Source organism: Miniopterus natalensis, chromosome 15 (genome assembly GCF_054644295.1).
Source record: "Miniopterus natalensis isolate mMinNat1 chromosome 15, mMinNat1.hap1, whole genome shotgun sequence".
NCBI classification, from domain to species: domain Eukaryota; kingdom Metazoa; phylum Chordata; class Mammalia; order Chiroptera; family Miniopteridae; genus Miniopterus; species Miniopterus natalensis.
Genome location: NC_142095.1, coordinates 19,969,811 through 19,993,732, shown reverse-complemented (window position 1 = coordinate 19,993,732; position 23,922 = coordinate 19,969,811). Strand labels below are relative to the sequence as shown.

The following is a 23,922-nucleotide window of genomic DNA, read 5'->3' as shown; positions in this document are numbered from 1 at the left end:
TATTTTTATAAAGTCCGTTTTCACATTTAACTCCCAGCTAGTGACTGGCAATAAAGAGCCTGCCGATTTCCACCCAACACAGGGCCCTTCTCGTAGGAAATCCTGGCTTGAGTTTCTTGTTCGGTTTGCAGAGACTCTTGTGACGTCTGCATCACAGTTTGACGAAACCCCCCTCCCTAGTTCTATTTCCTCCTCTTTTCCTGCCACAGGTTATTCCCTAAGGAAACCTTTCGTACTTCTGTCTCCACCTGTAATGGATGGTATTGTTGCTGACCCCCGAAGGATAGTAACCATGAGGTGAGGAGAGGAGAGGGGAGAACAGGTCCCGGCACCTAGTTCTCGATGGTACAGGGTCCTAGAATGCTGGAGCTAAAAAAGACCTCCGGAACCACCTGTTAATTTATTTTCTCTTTTTAAAATTATACCACTAATATGTAAATATAGTCTCACTGTAAATGGATTAAATGCGAAAATTGCCTTTATAAAAAAAAACCCCAGCTTTACTGAGATATAATTCATATACCATAAAATTTAACCATTTAAAGTGTATAATTCAGTGGTTTTTAGTATATTCAGAGATTCTCAACAACCACCATCTAATTTTACAATGTTTTGGTAACCCAAGAAAGAAAACTTGCACCCATTAGCAGTTACTCCCAATACTCTCCTCCCCATAACCCCTGGCAACCATGAATCTACTGTCTCTATGCCTTTTCTGGATGTCATATAATGGAATGATACAGTATGTGATCTTTTGTGACTGGCTTCTTTCAGTTGGCACAATGTTTTCAAGGTGCATTCACACTGAAGGATGTATCAGTATGCACATAACACTTTTTGTTTATCCACTCATGAGCTGATGGACATTTAGCTTGTATTCTTGACTATTATAAATAATGCTGCTATAAACACTCATGCAACATTTTTTCTGAAAATGTATGTTTTCATTTCTCTTGGGTTAAAACCTAGGAGTGGAATTGCTGGGTCAATATAGTAAGTCTGTGTTTAACATTTTGAGAAATTGACAAACTGTTTTTGCAAGTGGCTACACCATTTCATACATCTATCAGCATTATATGAGGGTTCCAATTTCTCCATATCCTTGTGAACACTTATTGGCTTTTTATTTTAGCCATCCTAGTGGGTGTGAAGTCTTATCTGATTGTGACTTTTGTTTGCAATTTCCCAAAGCAAATGACTAACGATGCTGAGCATCTATCTTTTCATATGCAAGTATTAGACATTTGTATACCTTCTTTGGTGAAATGCGTATTCAAATTGTTTGCCTATTTTTAACATTGGGTTGTCTTTTTATTGTTATCTATATATTCTAGGTACAATCCCTTTTCAGATACATGATTTGCAAAAAAATCTTTCCCATATATGCATTGTCTTTTCACTTTCTTAACCATTCTTTGAAGCGAAAAAGTTTTTAATTTTGATGAAGTCCTATTTACCTATTTTTCCTTTAGTTGCTTATGCTGTTGGTATCATGTCTAAGAAGCCACTGCCTAACCCAAGTCACAAAGATTTACTCCTATGCTTTCTATTAAGAGTGTTATAGTTTTAATTCTTGTATTTAAGGCTATGGTCCATTTTGAGTTAATTTTTGTATATAGCATGAGGAAATAGTTCAACTTTATTCTTTTGCATGTGGATATCCAGTCTTCCCAGTACTATTTGTAGAAAGACTATTCTTTCCACTTTGGTCTTGGCACTCCTTTTTAAAAATTAATTTACCGTAAACTTATGAGTTTATTTCTATGCTCTTAACTCTATTCTGTTTATTCATGCCTATCTTTATGTTAGTATCGCATTGTATTTGATTACTGTAGCTATATAGGAAGCTTTGACATCAAGAAATGTGAGTTCTCTTTCAACACTGCTTTGGCTGTTAGAGGTGCTTTGCATTTCCATATGAGTTTTAGGATTAGTTTGTTAATTTCTCCCCAAAAGGATACCTGAGATTCTCATGGGGATTTTTATGAATATGTAGGTCAGTTTGGGTAGTATTGCCATCTTAACAGTATAAGATATAAGCAAAGTACATTTATATTGTCCTTTATATTTATCTATATAGTTGCCATTATAATTTCCCTTTTTCTTTGTGTAGATTTGAATTAATTTCTAGTGTTCTTTCATCAGCCTGAATGACTCCCTTTACTGTGTCCTGTAGGACAGATTTGCTGGCAATGAATTGTTTTTATCTGTGACTGTCTTAATTTTCCTTCCTTTTTGAAGGATAGTTTTATTGGATATAGAATTATTGGTTGACAGTTTTCTTTAAAAAATGTCATCCTACTACCTTCTGGCTTCTGTGGTTTTAATAAAAAGTCAGCTGTTAATGTTACTGAAGTTCCCTTGGATACCATGAGTTGATTTTCTCTTGCTGCTTTCAATATTCTCTCCTTGTTGTTGGCTTTTAAGTTTGACTATGATGTATCCAAGTGTGGATGTCTTTGAGTTTATCCTGCTTGGAGTTAACTGAGCTTCTTGGACATACAGTTGTTGTTGTTGTTTTCCATAAAACTGGGGAATATTTCACTAGCATTTCTACAAATATTCCTTTTGTCCCCTTCTCTCTTCTCTCCTCTTGACTTCCATCATCTGCATATTGGCAAGCTTCATGGTATTCTCTAAGTCTTTGAGACTGTTCATTTTTCTTCATTCTTTAATCTTTCTATTTTTTAGACTGGATAATCTCAATTGATATATCTTCAAGTTCTTACTCTTCTGTCAACTCAAATCTGCTGTTGATGCTCTGTGGTGAATTTTTTTATTTTAGTTAATGTAGTTTTCAACTCCAGAATATCTATTTGGTTCTTAATTACTATCTCTTTAAAATATTCTCTATTTGGTGAGACACTGATCTCATACATTCCTTTAGTTCTTTAGACAAAGTTTCCTTTAGTGTTTTGGAGATATTTATAATAGCTGATTTAAAGTTTTTAGTAGGTCCAGTGTCTCAACTTCCTCAGGGACAGTTTGTATTGACTGCTTTTTTCCCTGTATATGAGCCATACTTTCTACTTTCCTGTTTCTTTGTATGTCTCAGAATTTTTGTTGAAAGCTAGACATTTTAATAAAATAATGTGCCAGCTCTGGGAATTAGATCCCATCCTATCCCCTGGACTTATTTTACTGGTTGTTTGCTGGGTTTTTTTAGTGACTTCCTTAAACTAATTTTGCTAAGTCTATATCCTTTTGGTGTCTGGCCACCAAAGTCTCCGCCTGGTTAGCTTAGTGGTCAGTAAAGAGACAGAGATTTCCTTTCCTTAAATGTCTTGAACCATTAAGTCTCTAAGCCTTGGCTGGGGCTTCTGTGTGTGTTGGGCATGCCTTCAGTGCTCCAGCAGAGATTTACAATTCTGCTTTAGCCTTCATTCCTGCCTATGCAGAGCCTCAAGTTCATCCAGAGTTGAGAGACTGTGCCCTTCTCAAGTCTTTCCTGGCCACGTGCACAGTCTTGCATGTGTGTGGCCATTCAGAATCCCAGGAATATATTAGAGCCTTTCAAAGACCCTTCCGGGTCTTTGATATTTCCTTGTAAGTTTTTTGCTAGCCTCTGATTTTCCTGTTAAGTTTTTGGTTAGCCTCTTGTTTGCTCCATTTCTACCTTGGGCAGCTGTGATGTTAGGTAATTTCCACTGATTATTTTCTATGGATGCCCTGTGGACAGGGTTTATCCCTTAGTGAGCTCTGAATAAGGTCAAATAAAGACAAGCCCTGTGAATGAGGCTTTTCCAGGGAGCTGCTGGACAAGTCAAACAGTTACAATGTATTGGGGATGGGACTTTCAGGGTGCTTCAAGTCCATTCTTTCTCCTCCAGTGGTTGCAAGGCTGATGGTTATCAAAGACTACGGCAGACCTGGGAAGGGGTGGGAGGGATAAGGCAAGTTAAAAAGCTACAAAGAATGCTGTTCTTACTGAGATCCAGCCCTTCTTCCTTTGAATAGATGCTTCTCAAATTGCTGCAATTCTTTGATTAATTTCCAGAGTTCTGAAAAAGCTGATTTTGACATTTCTGCCACTGATCTTGTTGCTTTTATTAAGAAACATGTTCAGAGGTCCTTAGTTTGTCATTCCAAAAATGCTTCCCTCTGTGACTTGTGTTTTGGATTGAACTTGGTCTTTGAAATTTGTCTTTCTCTTATATACAAGTCTGCCTTACTCTTTTTAATGGCTGTGAAGAAAAAAAATTGTAGTTTTCCTAAATAGACATTTAAGATTTTCCAATTTTTTGTCTTTACAAACTAAATGACAATTAAAACTCAAAAGAGGTATGCCTTTAGGTACAAACAGTTGGCGATTTCTATTAGGTAAAGTTATATAAATGGGATGGCTATGTCTCATCGTGCATTTTAAATTTACACAAATGATTCTGAATTGCTTTCTTCTAGGATTTTAACCTACATTTGTGTGTATGTATATTTATACATGTGTCAATGCAACACAATATATATTTATCTATTCATCTAATTTTTTATTTGATTTACCTGATGGAGGGAGAACTTCATTATGTTAGTGTGAAGTTTCCTGAAAACTAGTAAGGCTGAATATCTTCAATTTATTTATATCGGCCATCTGAAGGTCCTGTGTGAATTGTGTCTGCTCACTTTATTTTTAAAAGCTGATTTAGGGGAGTTCCTCCTAAATCCTGGAACTCAGCCATTTGTGTATAAGTGTATGTGTGTGTGTATCTATATGTTCCTTTATGGCTTTTGTTTTTACGGTCCTGCTTAGGAAGGCATTTCTTACCCCAACATGATGTAGTGGGAAAAAGTTTAAGTATTTATTATAAATCTAGGTTTTTCCTTTTTCCTTTTGTAAATATTTTCTCAGTGCTCCTTGGAACTCTACTCTTTAAGAAGCTTTTATTGCCTTGGGGTGGTGGAAGGCATAGCTAAAACAAAAGGAATGTTTGCTTAGCTTTGAGTTTCAAATTGCTTTTTAAAGTCCATAGAAAAAAAGATAAATCTAAGAAGCCACAGCATTTTGATTTGCAAGAACATGGCTTTCTCACAAAATGAAATGAAACTTTTTTTAGCTTTTTCTAAGTTTATACAACTGAACTTATCTGTCCCTTCAAAATTTGAGTCACCCACCTATACAATTCTCTGGTGCTGGTGACTTTTTAAAGGCATTATGATGAAGGCTTTTGGGATTTTTTTTTCTATGTTCATTCCACTATTAAGGTTTTCTGCTTCTGCTTGGGTCAATTTTGATAATTCGAATCTTCCCCCTAAAAGCCATATACGAGACACAAAGAATAATGGCTACTCCCTCCACTTGCAGAGCCTGTGAGTGTGTCACTTTACAGGGCAAAAGGACTTCTCAGGTGCGAAGGTTAAGGACCCCGAGGCAGGAGAATCCCCAAGGTTATGGTGGTGGGCTGGTGTAAGCACAAAAGTCCTTCTCCTGGAGCAGGAGGCAGAAGAAGCAGTTGGAGATGTGACTGAAGAAAAGGGAGAGGGCTGACCCGTGAGAGGGGCCTGACCTGGCACTGCTGGGCCAGGGTGGCGTCCTCTAGGAGGTGAGAATGGCTGCAGCTGACAGCCAGCAAAGAAAAGGGGACACTGGCTCTATAATCACACGGGGTGGAATTCTGCCAAGAGAGCACGTGATTCTCTCCTAGAGCCCCTGACACCTCGGTCTTAGCTTGGTGAGATCGTAGCAGACTTCTAACCTACAGAATGAAATGAATGGGAAACTTCTTAGTAAGCCTTTCATTATTATACTCTACTCGTGATCTCCAGGCTCTCAATATCTGGCATTACAGTTCAAATTCCAAGTTAATCTAAAATGCCAGGTGGAATCATGTTCATTTTATTATACTCCTGGAAAAAGAATTTTGTGTACGAATACAACTTTTTTCCATTTCTTCCAAAATGAAAAAAATAGTTGTGAGCAGTTACATATGTCACACCTTATAGAATCTTAGTTGCCTTGAATACTTCTGAAATAAGGAAGTACCTATTATATCTACCTATCTGATATTTATAATATATAAGTAAAGTTCTACCAAACTTATTGGGAAAACTCACCATTTAAAAGGATTTATAACATTATCAAAGAAAAAAATCCTTATAAAAAGCAAGTGTTCCATCATGAAATTATAATAAGACCATGAAACTTTGTCTTTGATTCTAGACTTTATCTGTACGATAGCTGTGTACTATTCATTTTTTTACCAACCTCCCTGATACACATACTTCCATAGCCTGTCTACCCAAAGAAGAGATCAGAAAATTAAAATACACTTCAGCAATGTGTTATTGCAAAATGTTAGTCCATGGACATATATGGACCTTTACACACATGATCTCCTTTTATCTTAATGGCGTTGTGAGGTAGTTATGTATAAGAAAACTTAGGCTTGGAGAGTTTAGTAAACTTGCCCAAGGACATAGTTACATGTATAGCTAGCAACATCATAAGATTTGTCCAAAGTTAAAGACTGTGCCAACACATATTCCATTTCTGTATCATAGAGAGTGACTCCAGGGAGCTATTAATTCAAAACAGCAAAGAAATATACAAACAAACAAACAAAAACCAAACCCCAAACAAACCGTGTTTGGAGAAGAGCCCCATGTACCCAATTTTTAGGACATATACAGCTTTAGGATGTGTAAAGGTATCTTGAGATGGTGTTTTCTGCAAACAGAAAGCTGATGGCCAGGCCTCGTGTATTCAGCTACAGGAGCTGTATCACCACGGCCAGGCCTCACTGAGGGCAGGGGCTGTGCATTACCAGCCTCAGCCGCTGGGGATGGTCAGCACAGTGGATGCAGTGGGGCCACAATAAAGTTCTTGGCCTAGATCTCACATAAAAACCCTGCACAAAATATATTTCCCCTCAATTACAGAAATGAGCTTACTAACATTTTTGTGCCCTCTGGGACACCTCCTCTGGAGATCTGTGGGAAAAGCCCCGGCACCAGAAGTAGTGTTGCCCTGAGCGAGAGGAAAGGCCGCTCGGACTTCCCTGCCCTTTTCGTGAATGGATGAGACCGCCGATCCCCGGGCCTCCCCTGCACACTTCTGAGCCGAGGAGTCGAGATTCTCAGCGAGCTGCAGCCCATAAACTACGCAGTGGTCTGAAGCCCTAGAAACCTTTTCACATTTTTAACTGATAGGAACAACACGAATCATTTCTTTTGTTGCACTCAAACCAAAGCTTATTCTTCGAGGCACTTTCTTGAGTGTACTGCTACGGTGGGTGCCCTGCCGGGGCCCCCTGCAGGACCAAGGCACCTATTCCTCGGCTGCTGGGAGCTGTCTTCAAAAAGCAAATTCTCCTGTTGCACATTTTACAGGATTGCAACCTATACTGCGAGATGTAAAGTGACCTTTCCAAATTTTCCAAAAATTATTTACCGACCTAAATTGTGAAATCTTACTTTTTCTTCAAAAAGTTAAAACCCATATAATAATTGTGTGTTAAAAAGACAAGGATGCCACTGAAACAGACTACACATAACCAAAGAATCAGGGCGAGTACCCTCGTCTCCCGAGGACAGACCTTGGGAAGCCCGAGTGACAGTTTCAGCTCCACGAGGCAAAAGCGGATCTGCTCTGGAAATATCACACAGGGGAGCAGAGTGGGTCTGGCACACCGATGAAGTTCTCTAGCTTCTAAGGTTAGTAATCCTGTTAAGCATGGGTTGTTAGAAAGGCTTTTGTTGCCGCCACTAACTATTTTGGTTTACTTCTCCTTGCCTTTGCCTCCTGACCCTCTGCAGGAAGCGTGCCGAGGAAAACGCAAAGTGGCTTCTTCAGCCGGGGCGGGGAGCGTCTCACTGTTGCATCATCTCATCACAGACTGAAAGCTGTTTATTTGGACTTCATGTCTTATAAAGTGGCTGGAGTGCTCCCTAGCACCCTAGAGCCTTCCCTAGCACCCTGGAGCCCTCCCTAGCACCCTGGAGCCTTCCCTAGCACCCTGGAGCCTTCCCTAGCAGACTGGAGTCCTCCCTAGCACCCTAGAGCCTTCCCTATTCCCTAGCACCCTGGAACCTTCCCTAGCAGACTGGAGCCCTCCCTAGCACCCAGGAGCCTTCCCTAGCAGACTGGAGTCCTCCCTAGCACCCAGGAGCCTTCCCTAGCAGACTGGAGTCCTCCCTAGCACCCAGGAGCCTTCCCTAGCAGACTGGAGCCCTCCCTAGCACCCAGGAGCCTTCCCTAGCAGACTGCAGCCCTCCCTAGCACCCAGGAGCCTTCCCTAGCAGACTGGAGTCCTCCCTAGCACCCTAGAGCCTTCCCTATTCCCTAGCACCCTGGAGCCTTCCCTAGCACCTTGGAGCCTTCCCTAGCAGACTGGAGCCCTCCCTAGCACCCTGAAGCCTTCTATAGCACCCTGGAGCCTTCCCTAGCACCCTGGAGCCTTCCCTATTCCCTAGCACCCTGGAGCCCTCTATAGCACCCTGGAGCCTTCCCTAGCACCCTGGAGCCTTCCCTCCCTAGCAGACTGACAGACTCTCTGACAGAGTGCGGGAGGCAGGGGGTTTCTGAACAGGGTCTTCAGAAAAAGAGCTGGTTCCTGCTGTGTAGGCTTGCCTGGATCATTAAAACAGGCTGATGCCCACGCAACCTGGTAAAGCTGTAAGGAAAGCAAGGGACCAAGGACTACAGTGGCTGGCACATAGGAGGCACTCCATAAATACTTGTTGAGTAAATGAATGAAATCATTCTAATTATATAACATTGGTCGTTTGAATACAATGATACAATCTTCCTCCTTCAAGATTCTGTTAAAAAGGCAACATGGCTGAGGCAGCTCTGGTCTGCAGGGCAACATGGATTGAGCAATAACGGCACAGAAGCAGAAGTCGGAATGAGCAAGGCAGCCTTCGGCTTCTTTCCACAGCCAAACTAACTTCGGGATAAAAAAACACTTGTTAAACAGTTGTTGGGGGGGGAGGGGAGCTCAGATTTTAATTTTAGGAAACAGATTTAAGTCCTCTGAATTATCATATCGGATAATCACATCAATATTTACTTCAGTGCAATAGCTGACAAGGCTAAAGAGCAATCATTTGGAGGCTGTGTGCCTTTTCTAGCTCCATGTTACCGCATCCCTTTATAGCATGTAGCAGACACCAGGAAGAGTAAACAGCGGCTCCTCACGGAATCCCAGGCTAAAAACCCTCAAAGGTCAGATGGTTCAATTACCAGAACGCAGCCAGAAACTATACCTGGGAACACAGAACTATATATAGGAGTGAGGTCACATCCCTCTATAGCAACAGTTTTGTTTTTTAAGATCTTAAGCCACACACTGCTCATTTCCTAAACACAATATATTCTTTTCTGTTAATTTATCAAAAGACACAGGTATTATGAAGACATATCATTATTAGAACAGTATTTTAATACTACTAGCATGGCTAAATTATGTGGATATTTTAAATGAAGGAAAACATGATATGAATTTTAATTAATGCTGTTATCTTTTCTGTTTGAATTTGAATGGAAGATTCTTAGTCTAGACTTCCACTTAATACAGAACTCCTCTCTCTAGCATATTTTATCTAAAAGAGTACTTAATAAAAGATTAATGCAGCAACTTTAAATATTTATGTTTTAAAATTCCATAGGAGGTGCTGAATATGGATTTCTATTATTTTGTATTTCTTAAATAAACCTTTTCCTAGATTTTGAAAAATCAATTATGACATTAAAACGTTATCTTTTAATTATATATATATTTTAAACATGTCTTTATTGATTTAAGAGAGAGGAAGGGAGAGGGAGAAAGAGACAGAAACATCAATGGTGAGAGTCATTGACTGGCTGCGTCCTGCACGCCCCCTGCTGCAGATCGAGCCCCAAACCTGGGCACGTGCCTGCCAGGAATTGAACCTCGACCTCCTGGTTCATAGGTCGATGCTCAACCACTGAGCCAGGCTGGCTGGGTACTGCCTTTTAATATTAAATAATTGCCAGTTATGTATGGAGATTTGTCACGCCAAACTTTCTGTTAATATGACCAATAATACAAAGCCTGTACTTAAAAACTTATTTCAAAATCAAGTTGTAATTCTTTTAGATAAAATATAGCAAGTACTCTGGCTAATACAATTATATGCATACAAACAGCACATAGATCGTCTAATCTGAGAATTAATTTTTCAGTCACTGTCACAAAGCACCTATGCAACAAAAAAGACACCTTGGTGTAAGCTGCTCAATAAAAAAGTGTTAAAATCACCAGAAAATACAGAGTGACCATGTTTTGCAAGGAAAGAGTCCGGTGCAAACTTAACAGAAAACCGACATCACAAGTAGATTTGGCATCACCAAGGTGTGACAGGAGAGGAGACTTTTGTTCTAAACAACAGTGCCACTCAGTGGCTGGACAATGGTAGTGAACCGATCAACGGCACGAACGGAGGGTGGGCAGAAAGAACACCGGGGTTTTGGAACAGGCAAGGACAAACTGCAGGCAAACTGCCGTGGTAACTGTACCTTGGAGGTCAGTTAGGGTCTGGGCAGGAACAGAAACCTGAGCACTGCTTCCTGTAACTACATCACCTGGATTTCATAAGAAAAAATAATTAGGTTTCATAAAAAGGAAAAATCATCAACTTCTCTCATACTTAATGTAATACATTTATCAATCGAATTACTAAAAGTAAAATAAAAGAGAAAATACAGTGCAATCTTATGAAAATAAATATAAAATATTTTTAAAAGGAACTATTTTTTAAGCGTTTCCTAAAAAGCATTTGTGCTTATTTTTCTTAAAGAAAAAACAACAAGTTTCTATGAGTCTAAAGTATAAAACAAGTTTCTACCAGTTGAAAGTATAGGAAACTCTAGCAATCAAAAGATTTTGCTGAATAAACTTCATTGTGCTACAAATATTAGTGTGATTTTATATTTTCTTTAAAAAATTCTTTATCCAAAAAGTTAAATGCATTTATTAGGTAAGCATTCTTTTGAAATTGATTTCCCTCTATAACAGACAAAATTTATTTTTAACTAAACTTGAAATCAATTTCTTCAGTGATCAAATCAAGACTTAAATAAGTTCTAATTTCATATTAAGTATTGAAAAGATTTCAAAAGTTCCCACATGCACTTATAAATGTCAACATGTAAAAATAAATCTGTGAACGGCATACCCTTTAAACTTGATATACTTATTATAGGCGCGATTTCACTTACAAATTGGACCTGCAGTAAATGCTTAAAATAAAGAAGTGTTCAGATTCGAAAAACAAAGGAAATGGAGGAAAAGGAGTGCAATTAAAAAAAAAATTATTTTATTGATTTCAGAGAGAGGAAAGGAGAGGGAGAGAGAGAAACATCAGTGATGAGAGAGTCATTGATCGGCTGCCTCCTGCACGCCCCCCACCAGGGATAGAACCCGCAACCCGGGCATGTGCCCTGACCGGGAATCGAACCACGATCTCCTGGATCCTAGGTCGATGCTCAACCGCTGAGCCACGCCGGCCAGGCAAGGAGTGCATTTTAAGAACACAGGAAAGAAAGGAAAAGGAGCCCCATGGGATATTTCATGAAGAACTGAGGTAGACTGCCATTTAGAAGGAAGACGTTTGGCTTATTTGATTTCCTCCCTGGGTGGCAAAGTTCAACATTAAACAGCCACTGTCAACAGCATCTGAAGGCCTATGTTATTTTGAGATTAACAAGGTAAAAAAAAACAAGCCTTCTTAAAAGGCACCATATTTTCTATGTATGATAATGTGTGATTAATAGACTTGCTTCCCCTGTAGTTTTTATACAATAGTAAAAAATCCATTTTTGAATTCAACACCATAGCCTCAGTGCCTTGACCACTTGCTACAATTATGATTTACAGCGTGGCCAGCTCATCTGGAAATTATTGGGTTGTAATTATATCACCCCTATCAATTAACAGTACACACATTTATATTCTCCTATAACTGCAATAAAATCTATAAATAGGTACATATTCCAAACAAGTGATAAACAGCTTTGAGCAGAAGTTATCAGGTCCTGAATTTTCACAGTACAGTTAACTCTCTATTCACTGGTAAACGGCGTGCTTATTTTCTGTATATTTGAAGGAGATTTCGATTTTATGCTTGCAACCCATTTTATTCTGCTGCTGCTGGATCATCTATTAGTGTATATTTAGTGACTGAAAACTAATTTTAATATTAAATATCACCAGGAAAATTATGGAGGAACATCTGTGTTCCCCTTTCCTTCCTTCACGACCCTTCCCGACACGCACGAATGACAGAATGCATTTCAAACAACATATACATGAATTTTTTGTTTTCGGTACAACTGCTCCCCTGTATGAGTACAAATGATTGAGAGTTAACCAACCTAGGAAAGCCATAAGCATTTTCATCTTCATAAACAACCATTTTTCAAAACAACTTTCAAATTTTCCAGCAGAGGACACTAAAAAGGCTGTTACATTATCTTTCCTCAACGGCACTGCGTAGATGGGGCCATTCTGAGATAGAAGTCATATTCCAGCACCAGCCTCCTGACAGGCCAATGACTGTGCCCACCCTACCTGCCAAATCTGGGTCACACCTGTGGACTGGCGGGAGCCACAGCACGGCAGGACGCCTGCGGGACATACCAGCTTAAAGAACCCATGTTGGAGAAGTGTTTTTCATCGCAGGATTAACAATCTTTCACCAAAGGAACCACAGATTTTTGGAGCTGGAAGACACCCCAGGGATCCGTCAAAAACTCTTACTTCAGGGTTGGAAACAAAGGGTCAGGGAGCTCCAGGGTTCTGCCTACAGGTCACCGGTGAGTGAATGAAGAGCATAAACCTGCACTAGCTTCTGCTTGTATACACTGCTCGCCTTGCCTTTTCCTCTGGTTTCTCCAAGCCTTTATGCGGGGAGGGGCATCAGCAGGACTATTTATCTCCAATATGAAGGCAGACAAGCTTTTTGTAGATTGACATGAGAAGAACAAATCAGAAGTGAAAAGATAGAAGAGATGCCAACTGAGGCCACTTTCTTCCAGCACGGGGATCGGTTATAAAATGCCCCAGTGATGCTACTCATGTTCCAAATACTCTGCTTAAGTGCTCTGTTGTCTTCTTATAACTGGGGACTTAGTTTTCATCAATTGTTCCATCCTCACGCACTTCCTTTCTCACTTACTGTGATATTAATACTTGACATTTCCTTAGAGACACAACTTTATATTTCTATAGTCATTTGGCTTGGTTCCTCAGAAAATTTAAGCTACAGCATTAAGAGATTCTCTGACTCATTTGCCTGCCATCAGTTAGAATTACTACCGACTACAGCTTGTTATCAAAGCAATACTGAAATCATATTTGTTTAGAACAATAAAACAGTACAATTAAGAAATATATAAAATAACATTCATTTCCATTCTGTAAGTGGGCATGTCTCCTGGCATTAAAATCCGTTTACAACATGTTAATGGTTTGCAGTCTCCTTTTCTTTAAATCATGCGTGATAGCTTTACATTTAAAAAAGGATATAATTTTAAACAAGATAGTTTTATGTAGGTAAACTGAACACTCTAATAGAAATTGAAATACTAATATATAACGTCTAATACTTCATATAGGCTACAACAGATAACATGATGTAATTAATGGAAGAACACACATACTCATTGAATAATACTCATTGTTTCATATCATTGGGGAATAAAGCCTATTTAACTTAAATTTACTAATTTCATTGCCAGTATTTTAAAATTTTTCATAATTTTGGATGCAGATGTCTTAAACAGAGTATATGGAAGACGGTTCAAGGGCTTCACACTGACTGGCTATTACTATTGTTCCTGTTGACGCCGGTTACTGCGTGGCTGTTCCACAGGGAGCCCTCCAGATGTGAACGAGGCATGTGTCAGTACATCTGCCTTGAAGCAAACTGGCTGCAGACCTGATGCTCTGTGAGGTCTTAGGAATGGTTTTTGTAGATTTTCTGCTATTATGTTATTATTTCTTTCCTCTACAGTATAGATAGCAGAGCCCATCACTAAAAAATAGATGTAGCTCATTTAACCTGCTTTGAGTAGGGGGACTTTAATATATATGTCTCTGAAAATAAGTAGAAAGTATAAAGATTCTGAGTAAGAGTCCGAAGGGCTCTCTTAAGAATAAAATACAGGTGGGAGGTGAAGCCCTGGAGAGGTCTGGAAACAGAAACGAGCTTACTGAGTCCCAGCAGCAGAGTGCCACCGATAGAGAGTAGCACCAAGAGCAGCGCCCTCGCTCAGGGACCGAGATTGGGATCGGGTCGCCTCCCGGGCGTCCTCTGCTCCCACGTTCTACGTTCACCTTCTAGTGCACGGACTCAGACACTTACTTTGGCTGCCTGACATTCAGAGGTAAAACTGGGTGAGTGACTGTGAGCCCCGTGGCATGCTTCCTCCAAGCCAACCTCATGGGGCAGTGCCTTGACTGGTGCAGCCATGGTGTCTGCAGCTGCCCATTTCAGATTCTCTTCCGGTCGGAAGCATTATCACCCGGTGAGCAGAGACCACAGTCAACTGATTTCAAATTCTGCGTTGTGACAGTTCGTGCCATACTCTGGGGGCCTCCACAGGACTCAGGTGCAAGTATACTATCATATAAATGTCAAAAAATACCTTAACAAACTAGCTCATAAAATGTTCATAATTAAGAACAATGCAGTATCTGATCATCTCACTTAAAAGGATCTAATACAATGGATTCATTTAAAATTAAGTTTTGCATTAATTTCTGTTTCTAGAAGCCGGTTTCTCACAGGCATGCGAGGAGATCCCCCAGACTGTACTGCAAGTGTTTTCTTTAGATGTATTCGTACTTTTCCTTACCTTTGTTCAGTTGCACTGGCATGCTTTCTGATTTCATCAGCCTCTGCTGCTGCTGCTGCTGCTGCTGCTGCTGTTGCTGCTGCTGCTGCTGCTGCTGCAAATGATGCCTGGGCACCTCTGCTAAGGTCCTGGTGGGAACCACAGCAGTGGAGGAACTGCCACCACTGCCTCCAGATACAGGGCCACCGGCACTGCCTGGGGCTGTTGCTGGAGAAATCAACTTCCTTCCAAAATTAATCAGGCTATTAGAGACCTTATTTATATTCAGGGGAGTGCCGCCTTTGGCATTGGTCCTGTAAAAAAAATTAGGTAGAGAGACATTATTTAAATTAGAGGGCAACTGTGCTTCACACCATTTCACATACTCCACTGGTATAAAAACATACCTTACCTGCTTCAAAAATGGCCATTTACCAGATCAGCTGCACCAAGTGAGAAGTGAAAACTTAAAAGTGACCACAGGATAATAAAACAACAAGATTCTTAAAAATGTAGCTTATGGAAAATAGTCTTTATAACTTTTCTTTCATCCATCCATCCACCCATCCATCCAATAAATAGGGCCTATTATGTGCCAACACTGTGCTAAGTTCGGGGAATACAACTGTTCAAAACAGACATAGTTCCCCTCCTGGAGCGTCCAGTCTAGCAGGGAAGAAATATATTAATCAAATAATCACATACATAAGTGTATGATTAACACCTATGATGAGGACTACAAAGGAGAGACACAGGGCTGGGCAAGTCTTGGGCTGCCCAAAGAAGGAGGCACCTGTGAAGCGAAAATGAGGCTGGGAGGTTTCCCACTAGCCCTCCCATGCGGTACTAGGCCATATTTAATCTGACTTTGAAAAATAAATGTGTCTGAGAGTCAAGAAGTAAATTCACAGAAATTACATCAAGTGCTCAGTTCATGAGAACTGCAATCCACCTCCACCCCCTACTACCTGCCCAGCTTCCCACAGGTTCCCCCCCACTGCCCTGCTTTCCTTTTCTTGACAGCGCCTTCCATCATCTGGCACAGGGCATGTTCTACTCATTTGGTTATTATTTGCCCCTTCCTCCAATCCCCACTAGAATAAAAGTTCCATGAAGACAAGGATTTCTGCCTCTCTGCTGCACTGCCATTGCCCCACACAAATAGGTGTAAGTATCTGTTAAGTGGCAGCCGCATCTACTATAGTCTAGGTCTTCTCACCTATCACGGTGCAAGAAGAGTCTGTGCTCCTAGCTGGGGCAGCCTCTCCACGCAGGATCGGACCCCAGCTCCTCTGAATTTCCCAGCTCGTTGCCCCTGCGTCTCCCTCCCTCCCCTGCACCATCATTTTCTCCGCTCCAGTGGGATCATCAGCATACAACCGGTGTGTGTACTAACGTCTCCTTTGAACCTCGCTCCTTTCTAGTTACCATTCCACTCTCCCTAGCCCCCAAGTCCCCCCCCCCCCCCCCAAGAGAGTGTCTTAAGGTGCTACTGCTGCTTCTTCAATCCCTGGGTCACTAAGGTCTGGTGGTGGCCTTGCCATTGCTCTGAATGCACTCCTTGAGGTCACCAATGACTGCACAGCAGAGCCAAAGGTCCTTTCTCATCTTACTCTCCGTCTCAGCAGCAATGAACTCGCATAAACACGCCCTCCCTTCAGACACTTCCTCCTGAGGCTTCCAGGGTTGGCCAGCGCCTGTGCTTAACTGTCTGGCAGATAGAAGACACCAAGTAAACATTTGTTGAATGAATGATCACTTCTCAAATGTCTCAAGGTCTTGAAGTATTTCAGAGCTACTATCTTCCTGAAGACCAGCTATGATGATAAACTATTTTAGTTGTAGGAAACAGTCCAACTCTGACATCACCAAAGTTTGTACTTTTATTGCTCAAATAATTAACAGAAGCTTACTTTCTCCCATTTCGCTTTTTCTTCATTAAAGTGGGAAACTGCACATCAAGCTTGAGGGATTCATTTATTTGATTTTAGTTAACTTGAATTTTACTATCATTTCCTTCTCTCAGATCTACCTGGCAGCACTTACCTACTAACTCTCCCGCTTTTCACATGACACCTGTACCCCGGGCATTACTACATGTAGTGCTAAAGCCAACAGTCCTAGAATAAAAAGGAAAGACCACTATGCTTCTTCCTCCCTCAAAGTTTTCTCTAATGGTTACTAGCTGATATTATGGGCTAGGTATTGGAGACCTAAACATTGCTTTGGAAATAGGACAAATCAAATTTAAAACTTGGAATTCAGCTCTATAAAAAAAGATTTATTCATTTATAGCTTAATAAAATATGGGGGGGGGGAATCAGTTTTCAAAGGGTTCTTTTTGCATCAAGTTTAATCTCAAAAGAACTGAGCTATTTAATGTCCGTCCAAAAATTACTGAAAATAATGTTTCCTAATAGAGATAAAGATATATAGTGATTACGCACCACCTACTCCATTTCCAGCCGTTCCTTAATGAATGAGAGAATTCTCAATTTACAGGCACTGTAGCTTACCAACAGAGAAGGCAGTGGATATGTTTGTTGAGAAGAGCGAGTAGAAGGAGACGAACCTGTAAGTTCTGGATTAGGAGGGCATTCGGCTCCGGCACTGTGCCGCACTCAGCGGCCCACGCGCACGGCCATCTCTTGTGAGGCGGCAGGAAGAACAGCCGTCATGATATTGAAGTTCTTTTGCATTTTAGTTTTGCTTCCTTGCAAGTCAAGATTCATAATTCACAGATATGAAGAAGTTATAATGTTGTTACCCTTCTTTATAAACAAAAATGTACTAGTCAAATTCCCATATTGCCAGTTGTAAAATTTATATGCTGATAAAAGTACTAAGCAACTGCTGGAGCGTTATCAAGAGAATGCAGTTAATGCAACTTCATTACTACTAATAACCACGGAAACATATAGATCAAGCTCGTGCCGAGGAATTTTTCATCTGAATAGCTCTTAAAAGGGGATGAGCGCTGGTTTCCTTTTTTGAACATTTTTTGTTTTTAACCAATTAATTTCTCCCTCATTCACCACCCATTGCTTCCAGAAGAATATTTTCTTTTCAAAACAACTACTGAGAGTGACTCTACTTATTTTTAGGTATAAACAATTGTAAACCATGTACTTCCAGGAAAAGCATGCTGTCCATAGGTTGTTTTTCAGGCATGACAATTGTCATGCCAAAGTTGCTAATATTGATCTTAAATATTAGTAGCAGCACTATTCATGAGAAATACCAAACAATTTGCAACAATTATTATGGCCTATGATGTATGCTATTAAGTCACCTGTGCTAAGTTAATGACAATTAATGCAGTTATCAAAGATCTGATGAACAGTGAGGATTGGATTGGATTAAAGATGGAGTGTAACGTGTAAATAGTGTTGAAATAAATAGTAAGATGTCTTTGTAATTAAGACATTAGATATCAAACATTATAAGTAACAAATTCTGTGTAATCAAAGTCTCCCATTACTATTTTCTACTACGTACTATTATTAAGTAAATAGTAACATCTAGGAGAGATTATTCTGAAATTGTGCCAACAACTTACTTTTGGCATAACTTCATTGAGCAACTTAAGTCAGTAAGCAAAAGGGTATTTTTTCTGAAAATCTATGAATCCTCCAAAACACCTGTATTGGAACCCAACCTAGCTTCACTGTTGGGTCCCTTTGGTTCAGTTTCTGAAACTTTAAAAAAAAACCTCTGAAACTCTTGCTGCCTTTCCCTACCCTCTAACTACTCAACCTCCTTCCTGCAGCCTGGCTTCCTGACCCACATTCTACTGGAGCTTCTAGGGTCTCCAACACCTTGCCTTCTTAATTGCCAGAGTCACAAGCTGTCTTCATTCAACTTCTAAAACCTTCTTAAACCCTAAAAAACAACACATTATCACTTCTGTAAAACATATCCACAACCTTTTCTGATATCCAAATCTTGACATGACCATATTTTATTTCCTTTCTACCTACAGGTTTATTTTTTAGGTTTATATTGAGTATCTAATATTTGTTTATTTCACTCTTTTTGTAATAAAATGTTAGAGACTTGTTTATATTTTTGTCAAAGAATAAATTTTCAATTTATCTTTATTTTTTCTATATTCTACTTTATATTTTTATTGTTTTTCTTGTGTTTCTGAAGTTGAAAGCTTAGTTGGTTCATTCATTCATCCATTCATTCACTTATTCATTTTCTCTTCTTTCCCAAGAAAAGCATTTAAAGCTATACATTTGCATCTGATTAAAGCAATAGCACACATCCCACCTCCCCCTCCCCCCTTTTTCTAAGTGGTCTGTTGACTCAATTGTTATTTAGGTGGATTTAAAAATTTCAGATGGTTGGGTTTGTTTGTGTTTCACTATATTACTCATTTTGTTTTACTGAATAAAAATAGAAGTAACAGAGGAATGGAAGTGGGGGAATGTTCTGATTTTTCAAAAGGAATGTAGAGCACAAACTGGAAAATAGACTGGCTTATACAAACATTTTTACTAATTACTTGGAAAAGCTCATAGTTTATTACAGTTGGCCATTATGGTTCACTAAAAACAGGTATGAAGTGTGAAAGACTGTTAGATTTTATCAAGGTGTGTCAGTGCCAGAGGATATAACGGAGGATAACACATGCTCAGCTAGAGCTGAGCAATTGTACCTCGTGTATTGTTGAATGTTCTGGCACCCACCAAGGGCTCCTGGTGATGGTATGTGTCTCAGACGTGGTTCGAAGATCTGCTCACCAGCCCTTTTTCCTAAGGTTATAATCTTCTGTCAATGAGATGTGTGATGTGAGAGTTATTTAGCCTGCTGTCTTAAACCAAGGGGGCTTAATAATATAATTTGAGTCCCTTTTAGGAAGAAAATTCTATGATTTTGTGGCTTAAAGAAAATCACAAAATTCTAAGATATGATATTTGAGTCCCTTTTAGACAGAAAAATCTACAATTTGGTGACTTATTGAATTTGAGACTAAAGGCTGCAGAAACACCTAATATATCAGATATAAAATAATCAAAATTTAAAATAATCTCAAAAGGCTAGCATGAAAAAGAAATTAAACAGATAAAATGTAACAAAGATAATCAAAAGCTTAAGCACTTAGGTTAAAACTTAATTTTTAAAAAATATGATTTTCATTTCAGAGAGAGAAAGGGAGAGGGAGATAGATAAAAACTTCAATGATGAGAGAGTCATTGATGGCTGCCTCCTGCCAACCTCCTACTAGGGATCGAGCCCGAAACCCGAACATGTGCCCTGAGTGCGAATTGAACCACGCTCTCCTGGATCATAGGTCAATGCTCAACCTCTGAGCCATGCCGGCGAGGCAGGTTAAAACTTTTTACAACTGCACATTATAGATAGAATAGGGAGACATAGATTAACATGAGTTCATATAAAAAAAAAATCAAAGTCCCAAACATTCATGTTTTGGTATGGTTTGTAAGGCTAGTATGAACCCATAGAGATGTTGCTGAAAAATAAGATTCTTGGGCTGCATCAATACTAGATGAGTTAACTTTTGGTTTCCAGTCTGGTGGGTAAGAAGCTCAGAAGTCTCCACTCTGTCCTAATAGCAAGTAACAAACAAAAACATCAACAACTTTTTCTTAAGTTCATAAGGAAAGTGAGGTCAGAGAAAACTGCTATCCCCAAACTGGAGAGACTGACAGGTGAATGCAGATAGGTAACTTACTAGAGCAGAAACCCACAGGAACCAGGCTGAAGAAGGGAAATCTGAACTGTAGGTGACGAAACTGGAGGCTCAGTGTGAACAAATGTGAGAGAGGAAAACTCCAAGAGGACCTAGCCATGGGTAGGGGGCCGCCCACACTTCTGTGAGTTTTACCTCCTGGAGTTTTACCAGGTTCTCATGATAAATATGGTAGAAAATTGTGCTTCCAGCAGGGGGAGGGGAAAAGACACCATTTTGAAATACATCAGGGTATTCTGTTCTTCTGAATACGACCTGCCTTCAGAAGAAATTAGTTAACCAGAGCCTAATCTGCTGGGGGTTTATCAGAGCCTAACTGATACAACCTCAGCCCCCTCTAGCCATCCTGTCCCACCTAAGTCGGGGAGGGAGGCCGAGAGGCGTTTGTGAAGGTCACAGTCCAGAGGCACAGCTTCACTAAAATACTGAGACCTAATAATAGGACCATGGACTGGTTCCTCTCCCCCCACAACTTATCACTATGTTACTAAAGGCCTATTTACCCACTGTATCATACCCAACTATGAAAAACACACACACAAAAAAACAAGACATACTAGAAAAGCAAAACACAGAGTTTGAAGAGACAGAGTAAACATCAGAATTGGACTCACATAGCAGGGATGTTGAAATTATCAGACTAGAAATCGAAAACAACTATGATTAAAATGCTAAGGGATCTAATGAATAAAGTAACAGCACCCACAAACAGATGGAAAATGCATACGGAGAGAAGGAAATTGTAAGAAAGAAAAAAAGAAATGTTAGAGATAAAAAAAACTGAAACAGAAATGAAGAATGTCTTTGCTGGGCTTATTAGTGGACTGGACACAGCTGAGGAAAGAATCTCTGAGGGTGAGTATATTTCAATAGAAACTCCCCCAAAATGGAAAGTAAACAGAAAAAAGCAAACAACAACAAGAACAACAAAAACAGAATAGAATATCCAGGAACTGTGGGACAACTATGAAGGTGTGGTATACACATAATGGGAATACCAGAAGAAGAAAGAAGGAACAGAAGAAATATATGACACAATAATGACTGAGAATTTCCCCAGACACCAAAGTGCACATCCAGGAAGCTCAGAAAACACCAGGCAGGATAAACACCAAAATCACTATACTTAAATCAAACCACTTTTAAACTACAGAAAGTCACAGATAAGGAAAACAAAAATCCTGAAAGAAGCCAGAGGGAAAAGCACACACCTTACCTATAGAAGAGTAAAGATAAGAATCACATCCAACGTCTCAGTAAATCGTGCCAGCAAGAAGAGAATGAAGTGACTATTTAAAGTGTTGAGAGAAAAACACCACCAACCTGAGTTCTGTACCCTATGACATGATCCTTCAAAAGTAAATATAGTATCAGTATATAGTAAATGCCTACTATCCTTTTGTAGCAAATATAAATGTGACTAAAAATACTAGAGTGCTTACATTGCAGGAGATAACTGTACAACTATGGGAGATAGCTCTTGGTGACATTAATTTCTGGCAGAATTGAATTTTGTGTTTATAAAATGGAGTGGAACAGAGGGGAGGTATGGAAATTATGCTGGAAGGAGAATGGCTGAAAAGCTGGGGCACAAGTCCTCCAATACAGTGAGAACTGCCGTGACGGAAAGCGCTTCTTTTTGCATGGCTTTAAAAAACGATCTGAGCTGCGTAAGTTACAAAAAGTAACAGAAGACAGTTAAAAACCAGGAAATCCTTTCTAATGATTTAACAGGCTCTGTTTAAAATAGTAAGTTCTCCATCACTTGTAAGCAGAGAGTGAAAAATCATCCCCAGACACACAGGAACCCTAGTCCTGGCACAGGCGAGAGGCAGGGTTAAAGGAAAGCCCACTTCTCACAGCATACACTCTGCTGTGTCAAATGGCTTCTTAGTGTCATAGTCATTACGCTACTGAGAAGACAGGACCATGTACGAGGCCTGGACACTAGCGTAGGCCTCTGAGCAAAGCTCACTCAGCCCATCTTCAGCCGTAGGGGCCTGTCTGCTCTGCCTTCTTATTTCTGCTCTGTCTTTTCTGTTCTTTTGAGCCTCCTTCCTCCTCTATGTTCATTTTTCTTCTCTGTTCTCCCCCTTTCCTTTCTGTCATGTCTCCTTTTCTTGCTATCATCTTCTCACTTCAATCTACCTATACTTGATTCCACCATAAAACCATATAACTCATTTTAAAATTTTTTCTGAAGTGCAAAAAAGGTAGCTGGAAAAGTAAATTGAAGGATATATATGAGAAATACGTGACCTTGGTTTTTGGATAGAAACCGTATTCTGCTGGCATTCCTATATGCATCTAGTCTATCATACTGACTCACCCTGAATGGATGCTGGTTCACATTTCTTTCTTTCATGCTTATAGACATCAGTCTTTTATTTGGAAATTTAAAACAGTTGTCAGAGTTGCAACATAGTACTTTTCAAGATGGTTCTAACATCTGAGCTAGCATTTATGATGTATTTCTACTTATAAATTCTGTAAGTGGAAGGTGTCAAATTCTGTAAAATAAATTTTCCAACTAATTCTTTAACTTTGAAGTTGAGTGTATCAAATCTGCTTCAGTGATAGACGTTTATTCTAATTCTAATCTATCTGCCATATTGTGAGGTTTCTGTTACCTTAGAAAATGAACTCACACCACACCAAGGACATTTAGATTTTATAGGTTTTTATTAAAACTAAATAATGAAAATTACCTTGCTATTATTTATTCCTTAGGATTCTTTTAAGTGAAATAGATTATGACCATTTTGCATGCAGCAGGTAAATTTCTGCCAACATGATGTGAAGCAAAAGCAGCAGCGCTTGCTTGTTAGGGATAAAAAGGCTGGCCTGATGGGGGGGAGGGTACAAGCTAGACTGTGGGGCCTACTTCCTTGGGTCGAACACAATTTATAACACTGGCTGCTAACATAACAAATAATAAGCAATTATGCATTAATCATGGCATATAAAATCATTGGATAAACTCTCCAAGATGTATCGATAGAAATAAATATTGAAGTTTCTGGTTCTAGATTGGGAGTTTTCAACCCAGGGTATCCGAGGGATATGACTCCTATCTGTGGCTCATACCCAGCCATTAGAGGGTTCGGGATTCTCTGGCTTGGGGGACACATCAGAATGGAAGAGGGTGTGACTCAGAGATGCCCACCTGCTGGGTAGTTTCACCCCCTTCACCTCTCTTCCTTCACTTTGAGAAACAAACATCTTCACAGTTAACTGGAGAGGACAACTCACCTGTACAAGAATGCTCATAGCAGCCTTACTTACAATACCCCAAATCTGGAATAACCCAGGATCTATCAGCGAGAGAGCAGATAAACAACTTGTGGCATATTCATATACTGGAATACAACTCAACCATCTAAAGGGAGGAGCTAGTGACATACGCAACAAC

General features: G+C 39.8%; 1 protein-coding gene across 1 annotated transcript in view; it reads right to left on the bottom strand.

The window, feature by feature from the left end:
- The window catches only part of TBC1D5 (TBC1 domain family member 5), a 362,705-nt gene that overhangs the window by 36,309 nt on the left and 302,474 nt on the right, over nucleotides 1-23,922 (bottom strand). The window contains exons 18-19 of the mRNA XM_087824924.1: nucleotides 14,813-15,105; nucleotides 10,472-10,537 (exon numbers count right to left, since the gene is read on the bottom strand). Coding sequence (XP_087681050.1) covers nucleotides 10,472-10,537; nucleotides 14,813-15,105 — 359 coding nt within the window. The remainder of the gene's footprint in view (nucleotides 1-10,471; nucleotides 10,538-14,812; nucleotides 15,106-23,922) is intronic.